The following is a 14,148-nucleotide window of genomic DNA, read 5'->3' on the forward strand; positions in this document are numbered from 1 at the left end:
GGGTTTTGGGAAGTAAAAAGGACGGCTTTAGAGGGTTTAAGTTGGTGTGAATTTTGGAGTGGAAAGTTGATGATGAAACGAAGCTGCTTTGTACAAGAGAGAGTAGCATTTCTGAATTTCTTGGCTGGGTTTTTGCCTTTGAACTGCTCACTGGACAAGGAGAGAGAGATTGCTTTGCTGATTGCTATCCAGGTAGTGTGATGCAATTTCAAAGCTAGAAAAGATGTCGTTCTTCTGCTTGTTTCTCGTTTTTCTACAAAAGATGCAGCAACCGATGTTGGGTTTTCATAGTTGATGACTTGATCAAGAGAAATAAGAGGACAGATGTAGGAATTGGTTAGTAGTTTGTATTTATCGTACGGAAGAAAGGAATGGAAATGGAGGCACGCAGGCAAGGAACGGAGGGAGTGGAACCCACTGTAGATATATTGAGGGCTTTGCCATATGTCGTCAACTGCCTAGTGAAATTGACTCTCCTCTTTCTATCTTTATCCGAATCCCGCAATAATATCTCTGAGTTTTGTCTGTCTTCTTTTTCATCAAACCCACCCAGCTAAGCCAAAGCTCAATGGGTGACTTCTGCTTCGACTCCAAACCTCCTCGTCCACCCACTAACTAATGATTGATTACATAAAAATGTTCAACTAGTATAACTAATGCCTGCCAATCTCATACAAGACTTGGTATTCCTTATTTAAGATAAAGAATGCATTTATATGATTTAGAGGGATCCAACTTGGCAGCTTTCTCAAGTTCCATCAAATCTTTACTACGTGGTACATCTGTGCTTATACTCTGAAGATAAGGGGCATTTAAAAATTTCTATCGTTTTAGAATCACATCTACACCAGGAGACCTTGGCATTCTTTCAATGCAATATTCCTGTAAAGCAGGTAAGACAACCACAGGGCCAGAGATCCCGAGGAACAAAATTCTCAAGGTTATATCTTACCCAGTTAAATTTCCCTTTGCAATTTACATACACACGGATTAAATGATTACATATATAAAATAAAATCTTATTTCTATAACTATCAAGTCCAAAGGCCTGACGCTAGGCATCCTTGCTTTTCAGATGCTAAGACAGACTAACCTAAATCACGATCAATGTGCAAACCATGGTTTAACTAATTCATATTTTTACAAACCGAACGTCATTCTGACCAAATGCAGTGCCACAGCCAGGGCACTTCCGATGGCGTATTTCTAAATTTCTCTGTATACATGGATTGCAAAAGAGATGATAGCATTTCACAATTACAACCTGCCAAATATACAGCATGAAGAGATCCATCAGTGCAATCCAAAGCAGATAGAAGAGGTGAAACACAATATACATGTAGTAATGATGAGTTCGGATTATAGAAGGAAACAGGTCAGCAAAGCATGCTCACCTCCTTTGGCCGGTCAAAACACACACCACATTTCAGAATATTCTTGCAATTTTTTATTTCATCCTGGAGCTTCTGTATTGCAGTCTCTCCAGTTTCAGAACTCAACTCAGCAACCATACTATTCAACTCCATGACCTCTTCCTCAAGTTTCTTCCTCTGGCTTCTGGGTTTTACAAAACCCCATTTCGTCAGAGAGAAATTTAATTTGCAGGAAAGCTAGACAAATTATTTTAAAGATGAAGGGGGAAAGTACGTCTTTGGGAAAGAATTAAGGTAAAATGTCTAAAGTCTTGAGGGACAAATTATATTCTTAGCAAAGCCTAAGATGAAGTGTTCCAGTATAAATGCAGTAAAGCCATAGGTCAAAGCATTGTTATCGTAGCAATTGTTGACCATTATTATGACAAGCCTGACCCCACGTCTTTCTTTGAAGCTAATACCAGTCCACGTTATATTATAATAAATACCAAGCAGAGCAATGCTGCTGTGACATACAACATACCTACATACCACTACTCTTTTTTCTTCAAATTGCACCAAGATATAATACAGCTGGGTAAGACATAAAACTGTAAACCTGGGAAACCATCAAAAAAAGAAGAGAAAACCCACCGTTCCTTATCCAACTTCACTTGAAATTCATCCACCTTCCGCTGGACCTGCTCATAATCCTTGTCAGAAGATGTTACAGTAGATTTAAGCCACTTTAACTCCTTCTCAGCATCTGCCAATTCCCACTTAGCAGTTTCAAGGCTAATCATAAAATGTCTGTCCTCTTGGGTAGATTTAATAGCTTCTGTAAGACAAACTTTCATCTGCAAGGTTTAAACTATATGTTGATAAAAAAATATAGACAAGCAAATATATTCAGAGGGCAAATTTTACAAAACAAGTTTTAGCAGCAGAATACTAACTAAATTTACCTGCTCCTCACTGTGTGCAATCCTCATTTTTACAGATTCAATTGATGAATTCACCTGCTCAATTTGCCTTGCTAATATTTGCTTCTCAGAGAGAAAGAAACTCTGTGCCTGCTTTGTCTTTACACTCTCAGAGACAAGCTGCAACGATCACAATTATAAAGAAGTGGCCAAAGTATCAGACAACATAATTGAACTACTTGACAATGTAAAAGTTTAAAAAGAATACAGTCAACGAATCAAGCTATATAACCATGCAACAGACCTACCCACAGGGGTTAGTCCAGTTGATAAGGAGAGGAGCTCCTTTCCTTGTCAGCCAGGGCTTGATCCTTGTAGGGAGCACTCCAAGAGTAAAATCCTGAATGTACCAGACCAATGTGGGGGAGTGCGCCCTTAAGATCGCCCAGGGAGGGGATTAGGCCCAGGCAAAGCCTAAAGATACCCCTGACAGTATTACCAAAACAAAAAAAAGAAGACACCATGCAACGGACCTTAATATTGTAGTCATCCCTCTCAGTCATCTGCTGCAACAGATGCTGGTTCTGTGTCTGCATATCTTCATATGCCTGGCCAATGGTCTGGAAAAAATAAAAGGAATTTTCATCATGGGGACAAAGAAGTGGCAGAAAATGGAAAGAGGAATAACAAGCAAAAAGGCAGCTCCAGCAATTCAGTAAAAATTATTGAAGGGTGGCAAAAACAGAAAATGAATTTTTCTCAAGGGAAAGGAATTGAGAAGACACCTCAATTTCAGAAATGTATGCCTCTGACTCTCGATCTTTACTTTTAATAGCCTCCTTGAGCTCCAAAACATCCCTGTGGATTTAGTGACCAGATAAAATAGTTAGATAACACTCTAAATGAAGTTTAGGGAAATGAAAGGAAACAAATCAATGAAAACAAAAACCAATAAAAAAGGGTTAAATTAAATAACTCCACCACCTGTTACTTATGTAAAACACAAAAAATTCACACTAAAGATGGAGAAACCATTTTGATTGTACCGTCTGTAGAGTTTGTACTGTTTAGCAAAGTTTAACATGGTTTTAATGTCTGGTTTCATAGATGCATCTCTCAAGGTCAAGAGACGAGGAAGATGAATTAACCAATTGTAGCAGTCTCAATGAAATGATGGCATAGCTTTGGTTTAATTACGACTTCATCTCCCCAGATTTAAAAGATGCTCAGTGGCCATACAATTTAAACTAAAGCAGAAGAGCTAACCATAACATTCTACTCTCTTAATGAATTAAATAAATAAACTCCAACAAAGAAAAAAAGGAAACTAATTAGCCACAATTTTTTTAGAACTTCTTTTATGTCAAATCATTTCCATTGAAAACCAAGTAACATCCATGTGACACCACCTGGAAACAAACATTAAACTGGAAAAGAACAAACCTCTCGGATGCATCCAATTTAGCTCGTAACTCAGCTATTTCAGCTTCAGCAACAGAAAGCCTTTCTTGACAAGCAGCCTCAGCCTCATTAGCAGCTTTCACTCTCAGTTCTAGACTATGTTCATCCAAAGCATTTTTCAACACTTCAGCTTGTGAATGAGCTCTATTTTCTGCTTCTCTTATTTCCATCACATCTCTGAAATTTAAGTTGGGAAACCCAATTTATTAGAGATAAAAAAAAAATTTTAAAAATCCATAAGCAACTAAAAGGTAGAAGCAATAAAGAAATGAAACATAGATTCCTAAATTAGATAATACATATGTGAATGAAATGACAAAGAAGAAAGCATAACAAATCGTTAATAGATTAAGTAGATCAAACTATATAATACTTCCCAGCTCAACATCTAAGAGAAGCCAACTAAACCACTGAACTTCAAATTCAGAATCACTTCGGCTTTTTACTTTTGCATGCAAAGAAACAAGGAACTGGACATGAGTGCAGCAACAAATGACACAAAACAAACTTGCAGACATGCAACTTTTACCATTTTGGGATTAAAACATTCAAACTCAACTTTAAAAATTTTGAAGTTTCAGCTTTGCAAGGGCGTTACTATGTCTTAGGCACAATTAGAAGTCACACAGATATCCTGTTCCTTTATTAGCGAACAGTCATTAAGCTTCTGAATATCAAGAGAATAAATCATAGACTTGTTTCACTTCAAGTATGATAGACCACAAAAAATGCACAAAGTAGTAATGATGTAGGACAGAATTTACACAAGAAGCAAGTCAGGTGAAGATTTTAAAAAAGATTCTACAGCTTGCATGGGATAGAATTAAAAAAGAAAATTATTCTTTTCGTTATTCCCTTTTCTCTTTTTTTATGTGTGTGTGCATGCGTTTCGAGAAAGTCTCCTCATATCAACATACCTATTATCATAGCCTTCTTGGCCGCACATGTCCAAGAAGATTTGCAGCTCCAATTTTTCCTTCTGCAATTTCTCAATCTGCATCAAGAAAATATTCTTCAGCGATGAGTATCAGTTAAGTCATATGCATAAGAGTTTTGAAGATATTATAGTTTGAATAGTTTTGCCTATGAATGTGCACCGTATGGGACAAAAACAGAAACTATGAAGAAAGACAAAGCAAAATCCTCATATTTCAAAATTCATACTCACCAGACCCTTAAGAGATTTGATTTCCACAATCTGTTCAGCACACTGCTCTGCCAAGCGCTTTTGTTGGTTTGTCTATTGGAAATTTTTAGACAAAAGTTTATGGATTAGAGATTGAAAAGACCTGGGCTGCCAATATGCCTAAATTTTAGATGAGAGGAACCCAATAAGTTCCAGAAAACATCCAAAACTCAAATATTATAACTATTTTCTTCATTCTATTCAATAAATTTACAGAAATACACAAGGATCACAATTTCTTCAAACTTATTGCTTAATAACCAAATAAAACTTAAGGCTCCATTTGTTTCACAGAAATTGACTAGCAGAAAACAGAACATTTTCTTGAAATATTAATATTCTGTTTTTTGTAAGAGATTGTGAAAAATATTTTATGTTGTTTAGATAACACTACGAAAAATATTTTCAACTTTCAAATTTAGTGTTATTATTAAGTTATCTCAACAACAATAATCCCAAAACATGTACAAATCTTAACACTATCTTCAAAATGGGTTATCCATATATAATCCCAACTCCAATATCTCAATATTTTTTACATCACCATGACAACACCCAAACCAATCATTATGAAATATTAGGAAAGAGTAATTCGAACAACAAATTAATTAAAAAACCAAGTCAAACCAAATCCATAATAATCTATCTCGGTTTTTTCTTCTTTTCCTAATAATTTCTATATTTAAGTAAAATTGTTAATATATGACTTCCAAAAGTCAATTTCACTAAAACAAATGGAACCTTAAATCAAGCACGCACATGAAATTGATCGAAGAATAAAATATCAAAGACTACATTACTGTGTAAAACATAGAGACATTCACTTTAAGATCAAATATGATTATTCTATCAAACTATAAAGTTCCACTACTTGGTACAAAAGTAACCCAACATTTCATCTCAAGTTATTGAACAACTTCCACTTCTACATATAATCGCAAGAATATGAAAAACAACAATTTATGTTCTTTTCATCTATATATGGCTTCTTTCAAATTTTTATTCCCCACAAAAGAACAAATAAGGATGAGATAAAACCTTATCACTTAACACATCTTTTAGCGTTTGGGCTTCCTCACGCAAGGAAATCGCTTCATGTGCAGTCTCCTTCCAGCGGTTCAATTGAGCTTCCATCATTCCCATTTCCTTGGACAGAGCTGACGCCATTACACGAAATTCTGCTTTAATATCATTTCTCCCTGAGAAAAGGTAACATTTCAATAATCCAGAAGATCCACCATGTCCCGCTTTAAACTTTAATATAAAAGATGTATTATTCCAATGTATTAACTTTACCTGCATCCTGGATAGCTTCTTCCATTTTAATCTCAAGATCATTTCTTTCCATGACACACTTCTGGAGCTGCAACTCCAGCTCTTCAATTCTAGAATCAGCATTATCAATTATATTCCTAGCAGCATCTGCTGACTCAGCTTTTAAATTCAGTTCCTTCTCCCTCCTCATGACAAGAAACCTGTCAGTCTGAAATTATACTTTCAAAACAGACCAAAGGTACTCAAACATTTAAAGCATGTGAAACAGTAAAACAAGCAGCTTAACCTGCAGAGCATCAGTCAGTGCTTTGTATTGTTCCACTTCAGCATTCCAATGCTGGAGCTGATCACTTAACAACATGTAAAGTCGAGAGGATTGTACGAATTTTTCATCCTTCAGTTCACTCTGAGAGAATAAAGTCCTATAAGTTAAATTACCGGAACACATAGTGTTGTTCAAACAGGCATTTGAACTAACAAGAAAATCAACTTTTAGAGGTCAACAATCTAAGCAAACCTGAAGATCTTGCAGTTGTTCTGAATGGTGTAGGATCTCTCCCCGCGCATCTTGCAGTTCAGAAAGCCGATCTGCTGCCACTATCTGCAACACTTGTTTAGTAACATATCCTACAAGATTAGTCAAACAAAGGAAGAGAGGTTGAGAAAAACTCTATTATGTAAATCAATACCTTTGTCTCCTCAATGGAATCCTTTATCTCCCGCAGGCCCATTATCTTATCTGCAGGCTTTTCTGGTGACAAGCTACCATTCACTGCAAATGGAGTTGATGCATGCATCCCAGATGCTAAATTCTTCTGCATTTTGAGACTGACTAGTTTTCTTCTGCTCTCTTCTAGTTCAGCCATTATTTCTTCCAGCTCACCTTTCAGTATTGATAAACAATTTACAACTTCAATAAACAAACAAGAGATGACACAAAAGAACAAACAGACAATTTCGGTGCTGGCTAAAAATCTGCCAGGTTGCCAGCATACAGTGATTCTGTTGGTATCAAATTTGCTATTGAGAATTGCATGTGTAAGTGTTTGGAAGTGATTGCATGCATCTATATCCAATTAATAGTGTATAAAAAACAAGTATCCTCTAAAGGAATTAGAGCAGAGACCTCGAAGACGTTTAATCTCAGATTGGTCAGTTGAATGGCTGCTTATATATGTTTGAATCCTATCAGCATGTTCTTTACGCTTCAAGTGTAGAGTATCAATCACCTCTCGCAAATTTTTAGCCTCCTCTTTAAATATATCATCAATCTTGGAAAGCTGCATGATGTTGTCTGAAAAATGCAATATGTAATGATAATCAATATACAACTTTAGACAGAAGTACTAAATAGCAAAGAAATAGCAGAAAATATCATGGAAAACATACGAGGAATGAAAATTACTAAAAAGAAAAGAAATAGAGATATCATCTAACCTTCAACAGATAATTTTCCCTGCAAAGCAAGAGCCATGCTCTCAGTTTTCACCCTCTCAGCCGCAATGGTATCCTCCAGAGATTTTATCAACTCGCTAGTGAATGAATGACGTGAAGATAGGACTTTTTCAACATAATTTACAATCGCATCATTGCCAATACTGTCAATAGAATCTGTTTCCAGAAGCCTGCAAAGAAACATCTCCTCCATAGGGCATGACGGAATAGAACCTAAAGAGTAACTCAAGTTAATCTATTTTAAATATGAGAGGAATTACACTTGACTGTAGTAATAATTTAAAAGACTTAGGACTGCCTCTCCCAACTCCCAAAAACAGGCAAAAACAAATCTTAAGAAAACAATTAAAGTCCTGATTCAAACCTCGAGAAGTGTCTGCACGGTCCAAGCTTTCTAAAGCATTATGGCCTCCTCCAGCTTGTACACCAAGAAGGATCAAATCATCAACCAACTATACAGCAGAATAACACCAAAGCATTAAAAAAATACAAATGATGACGATCACAAATATATAGCAGTAAAAGAGTGCCACACAAAAGTACCTGATTCCAAAGTTGATTCACACTTATCAGCGTATCATCATAAGAGGCTTGCTTGTCTTCTAATTCTTTAATCCTGATTTCAAGATGAAGCAACTCATTTTTCCGACTTTCTAATTGTTGGACAAGTTTTTGATTTTGGTACTGGAGAACTGCTGCGTCAACCTGGAGAAAAAAAAATCCCTTTACATCAAGTGATATTTATAAGAGAAAAAAATCAAATCCACACTTGCACACACACAAATGAAATCACAAATTGATTTTCTTGACATGTTCACCAACCTTAGACATTAGGGTGTATATAGCAATATCATAGTGATACTAAGGTGGCAGAAAAAAAATCAAAGCATTTGCTTGACGTGTTCACCAACCTCACACTTTAGATGTGTGTAGCAATATCATAGTGATAGTAAGGCAGCAAATTAAAAATCAAAGCATGCTTAAAAGAGAAAGATACATTCAATCAGAGGGCAGCAGGAGACAGTACATCTCCACTTGCATACAGCTGTGCCTGAGATTAAACTAGTTTATACAAAGGGCTTAGCTTTCCAACACCAGCAAATCGGTTCCAGACAAATGGTGCCCATGTGTATAATCAGTGCTTCTTTTGAAAAGCATGCATAATCAGATACTTAATGAACTGATTCATAAGAAATGTAGGAACAGTTTGAATCAGAAAAGAGACCACCAAATAATTAACAATTAGGAAAAAGTTTTAACATCTGAAGTAGATGTGTACAAGCAACTCCAGTAAGTCAAGATGATGAGTGCATCATATTTCAGTAATTAACAATGTATCCATTCACACATACAGCAATGATGTTGCAGCCACAGGGAAGCCATCATTATTGCAAACTACTTCACAACTAAATAACCCTGGAGGGCCACTTCAGTGAAGAAGAAGAAAAAGTATAAATTTTTAATTTCCCTACATTACCCTACCTCTCCATGTCTGCACAAACAAAAGCATATCAATGCCATACTGATTAGGGGTAAGTCAGTAAGAGGAAGAGCCCTTTTTTTCTACTATTATAGGCCCAGAGGGACCGGGGAATGCAGAATTACTGCACACTACTTGGTATCCACCATTATCAATTCAATTGAATCACAAATTGGTCCAAATATTGAAAAGGTGAAACTAATTTACCCTCATCTTGCAATACTTTCTAGATGATATAGAGAAAGCATTCCAAATTGAAAGTTTGAAGATTAACCCTGAGATTATAGCAGTTACAAATATGGGGTAACGTTCTAATTTATAAGCTGAGGAAAACAATATCCCAAGATTCAAATTTTCAATTTTGTCATTAATTCTAGAATTAACAGAACAAAAAAAAGCAAATAGAAAATAGAAAATCATGCGAAACTTTTAATTTGATTAGGAAACTAAAGAGCCAGTATAAAATAAAGAAAGAATTTTGAGAGAGAGATTACGACTTTGGTATGGTGCGGAGCAGTAGAGGAGTTACGGGCCATGGTGGGAGAATCCAAGTGAGGCCTCTTCTTCTCTGGTTCTTCCGATTCCAAGCTTTCCATTTACTATTGTTATTATTGCTATTTGCCCCCTCTCTTTCACTCTTATTTACACTTGTGCCAACACCATCACATCCCCTTCATCCTTTCCTGTCCCGAAACCCTAATCAGTAGTACACAGAAGAAACTCTACTGCCAGGGATTGCAAGCCACAGAGCGACGACATCGATAAGGAAGCCAGACTTAATCAGCACAACCTGCAACGGCGTCGTTTCCTATTGGGCCTTTCTGGCTCCTCAATCATGTTCCCCTTTTTGTTTGCACTATTACTACTTTTGTGCCCCGCCAGCCCAAGCCTCACTTACTTGGGCTCATAAAAAAGCTTCCAATTTTTAATTTTTAATCTCTTTTATAAAACTAGTATATTTCATTATTTCTAATATCAAAAAATAAAAATAAATCATGAAAATTAATTTTGAGTTAAACTAAAAGTAAAAATTTTAAGTATAAAAGAAATATAATTTTAAAAAATTTAAAAATAAATAAATAAATAAATAATATCTTTTAACTTTCTTTTCGAGAAAGATAAAGACTTATCTAATCTAATCGAAGTTGATCTTGATGGCATTAATCTCTCTAAAGTTTTGTTATTTTTTTAGAGTAAATCATAACCTTCTTTACTAAATCTTAACCCAAACATCATTTTTATCCTTACAGCTCCAAATGTCATATTTTCCTTTTAAGACTTGAAATTATATATATATATATATATATATATAAGTCATCTTATTAGTTACGTCAATAATTCAAAGTATAATACTTTAAAATCTTCTAAATTATTTTAAAAAAATTTAAATAAGTTATTATTCTTTTATTACATTCAACTAAGTTGTTATTTTTTCATACGCTTATAATTAATATTTGATTAATTTCTATTAATCAAAAATATCACTTATTATTTTATGTACGCATAATATTGACATGACACTAATGTTGATATAAAATTTCTAAATATTGATTATGAATCCTTATTGATAATGAATATTTAAGAATCTTGAAATCAACAAAAAAGAAAAAGAAAGTTAATAATTCGTATTGGAAGTCAAGTATGGGCATATAGAACAAGATCAATTTGAATCTAACAAAAGAAAAAAGAAAAGAAGCGACATGCGAAGAAGTAGCCCCCAATGGGACCAAAAAAATCCACATTATGTATTTAGTTTTCATAGTGATGTTGATCTTAATCGTGGGTGGACCGCAATTTTACCAATTAATTATGGAATCACGACTTGTATGCTATCTCTATCATATAAACACTAGCAAAATAATTCCACATGCTGGTTGTTTTCTAGGCATCTTCTTAGAAAGAGACCCATAATATACTAACATAAATACTCATTACCTTTCTTGGACCATTCGTTGGACACAAATTTTGGTTTCCCAATAGATATAACCCACCTCTTGAATTTGCAAAATATTTTTCTCTTTGGCATTTTTCTTTTAATTACTTTAAAATATTTTTTTCTTTTTCTTTGTTTACCTTTTTTTTTTGTACATACTTATTCAAATATAATTACTTTGGTTGTTCTATAGATCACTATGGAACAAAATGTAAATTACTTTGAACATTTGAATTCAAAATCCATATGTTTAAGGAAGTACCCCTTATTATGAAGAGATGATCTTTGTTTTTATATAAATATTACAACGTTGATCATGTTTATGGAATTTAAAATGGCTTTATTTTTCACCAATAGTTTAAGATAGACATTAAATTGCATTTCAATTTGTTGACATTTTAGTCTTGGAATTTTGTTTATGCTATGCAAGCATGTTCTTTCAAGAAATTGTTATTTTAACTTTTAGAGAATTTATAAAGTTTAGACTAGAATTTTTGAACATGGAATGAACTTTATGGTTGTTAGTGGAGATTGGGTTTAATTTTACTTAAAATATAATCTTAAATTTTTGTTACAAGTTCATAATGACAACTCATGCTGATGAAGGATTCCATGTTGATGGGATTGATTAAGATTATGATTGTGAAAATATATTAGATTTGAGTGGGAAGAATCATGATGTACATAAGAATGAGAGATTAAATAATCAAGAGTTTTTAGAGCCATTTGTTGTAATGGAGTTTCAATCATTGGAAGAGGCTTTAGAGTACTATACTAAGTATGCTAAGCGTAAAGGATTCGGAATTTGTAAACATCACATAATGAAATCTTGAAAAACCCAAGCGATCATCATATAAGAATTTGTTTGTTTGAAGGAAGGTTATCGGGCAAAAAAATATCTTGAGAGGGAAGATAAAATTCATGCACCACTTGACGAGATAAGAGTTGGATGCCAAGCCATGATTTATGTTTCCAAGAAAGCTAAAGAGAAATGGTTAATTTCTAGATTCATAAAAGATCATACTCATGAGCTTGCTACTCCAAAAAGTGATCAATTTTTATGTGTTCATAGAAAAAGGACAAAAACTCAATGGAATTTGATTAATGTGCTTGATGATTCAAGAATTCATCCTAGTAAAATCATGTCCATTTTATCTAATGAATCGAGTGGCATTGATATAGTTGGTTTAACTGAGTTTAATGTTCAAAATTATTTGAGCAATAGAAGACAAATACAGCTTGATAAGGGAGATGCACAGTTAATGTTTACTTACTTTAAAGAATATCAAGCCAAGAATCCAAGATTTTTTATGCAATACAAATGAATGCAGAAGATCAACTAGCGAATTGTTTTAGGCTAATTCTAGGTCGAAAGTGGCTTATAAGTATTTTGATAATGTTATGGCTTTTGAACCAACCTATATAACAAACAGGTATAAAATGCCATTTGTTCCTTTTATTAGAGTTAATCACCACCACCAATCCAATTTATTAAGTTGTGCTTTATTCTGGGATGAGACAGAAAACACATTTGTTTGGTTATTAAATATTTGTTTAGAAGCAATGTTTGGACATCCTCTAAAAACAATTATTACGGATCAAGATGCAACCATAACTGATGCAATTGCAAAAGTTTTGTCGAATACTATACATCATTACTACATGTAGAACACTAAAAAAGACTTTTAAAGAATCTCAATCACGTTTACCATCAATTTGATGATTTCAAGAATAGAATTTTTCTGTGTATTCATTATGCATTAGTTCCAGATGAGTTTGAATCAGAATAGACGAAAATAATTAAGAAATACAATTTGTAGGAAAATAATTGGTTAAAAAAGTTGTATGCGATTTGAGAAAAATGAATTCTTGCTTATGTGTTGAAATGTCTATTACTCAGATAAATGAAACTATGAACAGGTATTTCAAAGAATTCGAGCACACCAATGAGTAAGTTTGTGATTCAATATGAGAAGGCCCTTGATGCAAGATATAATAAGAAAATGAAAAAAGTTTCAAAACAATGAATTCAAAGCCAATTTTGAAGACATTCCAATAGAGAAAGAAGCTTTAAAGACATACACAAGAAAGATGTTCAAAAAATTTCAAAATGAGTTGATTCATTTTCAACAGTATGTTGCTGAAAAGATCATTGCAAATGATGATGTATACAAATATAGAGTGCATGAGATTAGCAAAGAGAAACTAAAATATATTGTGACATTTGTTGGCTCATTAATAGCTACAACTTGTTCATGTCACATGTTTGAGTTTGTAGACATCCTTTGTAGGCATTAATTGACAATTCTCATTAAGGAAAAGGTGCACTCATTACCTAACCATTACATTTTAAATCTGTAGATAAGATATGCTAAAAGAGGAAAAGTCGAAAACATCTTGGATGAGCAGCTTGAAAATAATGCTTTAAAGTCTTCAATGATGTTGTGTAAGAGTGTCATGGTTCATTCTTTGGAGCTTTCAGAAAAAGCGTCAAGATCTTAAAAACATTATGGTGTGGCCATTGGAAGTTTACAACGATTATTTGAAGGGCTTGATGTCTTGAAGATTGAAGATGACAAGATTAGTAGCACCAATGTTTTGACAAGCAAGAATGATCACGAAGATGTTGATTCAAAAGATCATGAGTCACATCTTCTGAGTCATGATATAACATTGTTTAGTCCTCCTCATGAGACTACAAAATAACGTCCTCGATCTCTAAGAATGAAAGGAGCTTTAGAGCAAAAAAAAGTTCAAAGAAATGTTCATTTTGCAAACATAAAGGTCATACAAAACATACTTGTCTATTATTAAAACAATCAAGGTAATGTCTCGTATTCTGAAATCTAGTATAGTTTTTTTTTTAATTAATCTAGTATGGTTTTTAAGTGCTAAGTAGTTTCTTTTTAGACAACTTTAGTATTTTATAACTTTTTCCTTTAATTTTTTTGAAGGTGTCCTAGTGAAGAGATAATGTTAGATCTTAATGCTACTAAAAATGTTAAGTCTATTTATGCCAATTAAGTAATTCACTACTCTTATAATTCTACCTATTTTTTTCTTTGTTCAAACATGTTAATTAA

The 14,148-nt window shown here is 33.9% G+C and overlaps 2 protein-coding genes and 1 pseudogene across 3 annotated transcripts in view; 1 reads left to right on the forward strand and 2 right to left on the reverse strand.

The window, feature by feature from the left end:
• The window catches only part of LOC110411904 (6,7-dimethyl-8-ribityllumazine synthase), a 4,300-nt gene extending 3,699 nt beyond the window's left edge, over nt 1-601 (reverse strand). Inside the window, exon 1 of the mRNA XM_021422265.2 lies at nt 1-601. This exon is cut by the window's left edge and continues 183 nt beyond it. Coding sequence (XP_021277940.1) covers nt 1-109 — 109 coding nt within the window. The 5' untranslated portion in view covers nt 110-601.
• Nucleotides 602-922: 321 nt separating this feature from the next.
• On the reverse strand, nt 923-9,881 carry HUB2 (histone mono-ubiquitination 2). Of its 2 annotated transcripts, XM_021422263.2 has the most exons (19): nt 9,630-9,881; nt 8,196-8,357; nt 8,017-8,104; nt 7,635-7,865; nt 7,324-7,491; nt 6,887-7,080; nt 6,715-6,798; nt 6,484-6,603; nt 6,219-6,405; nt 5,961-6,121; nt 4,905-4,976; nt 4,654-4,730; nt 3,719-3,913; nt 3,061-3,133; nt 2,809-2,895; nt 2,318-2,455; nt 2,007-2,209; nt 1,395-1,557; nt 923-1,264 (listed from the first exon to the last, which is right to left on the reverse strand). In XM_021422263.2, exons 1-19 carry the CDS (start codon nt 9,726-9,728, stop codon nt 1,133-1,135), a joined length of 2,634 nt encoding a protein of 877 aa, XP_021277938.1. In that variant the 5' UTR covers nt 9,729-9,881; the 3' UTR covers nt 923-1,132. The 2 variants fall into 2 exon arrangements, with proteins under 2 accessions (XP_021277938.1, XP_021277939.1); XM_021422264.2 differs by lacking the exons at nt 6,715-6,798; nt 6,887-7,080; nt 7,324-7,491; ... (2 more) ...; nt 8,196-8,357; nt 9,630-9,881 and having other exon boundaries at nt 6,219-6,397.
• Nucleotides 9,882-11,799: 1,918 nt separating this feature from the next.
• Nucleotides 11,800-13,771, forward strand: LOC149527431 (uncharacterized; annotated as a pseudogene).
• The last annotated feature ends 377 nt before the right edge of the window (nt 13,772-14,148 follow it).

Source organism: Theobroma umbraticum, unplaced genomic scaffold, assembly GCF_002168275.2.
Source record: "Theobroma umbraticum cultivar Fairchild unplaced genomic scaffold, ASM216827v3 scaffold_95.0, whole genome shotgun sequence".
NCBI classification, from domain to species: domain Eukaryota; kingdom Viridiplantae; phylum Streptophyta; class Magnoliopsida; order Malvales; family Malvaceae; genus Theobroma; species Theobroma umbraticum.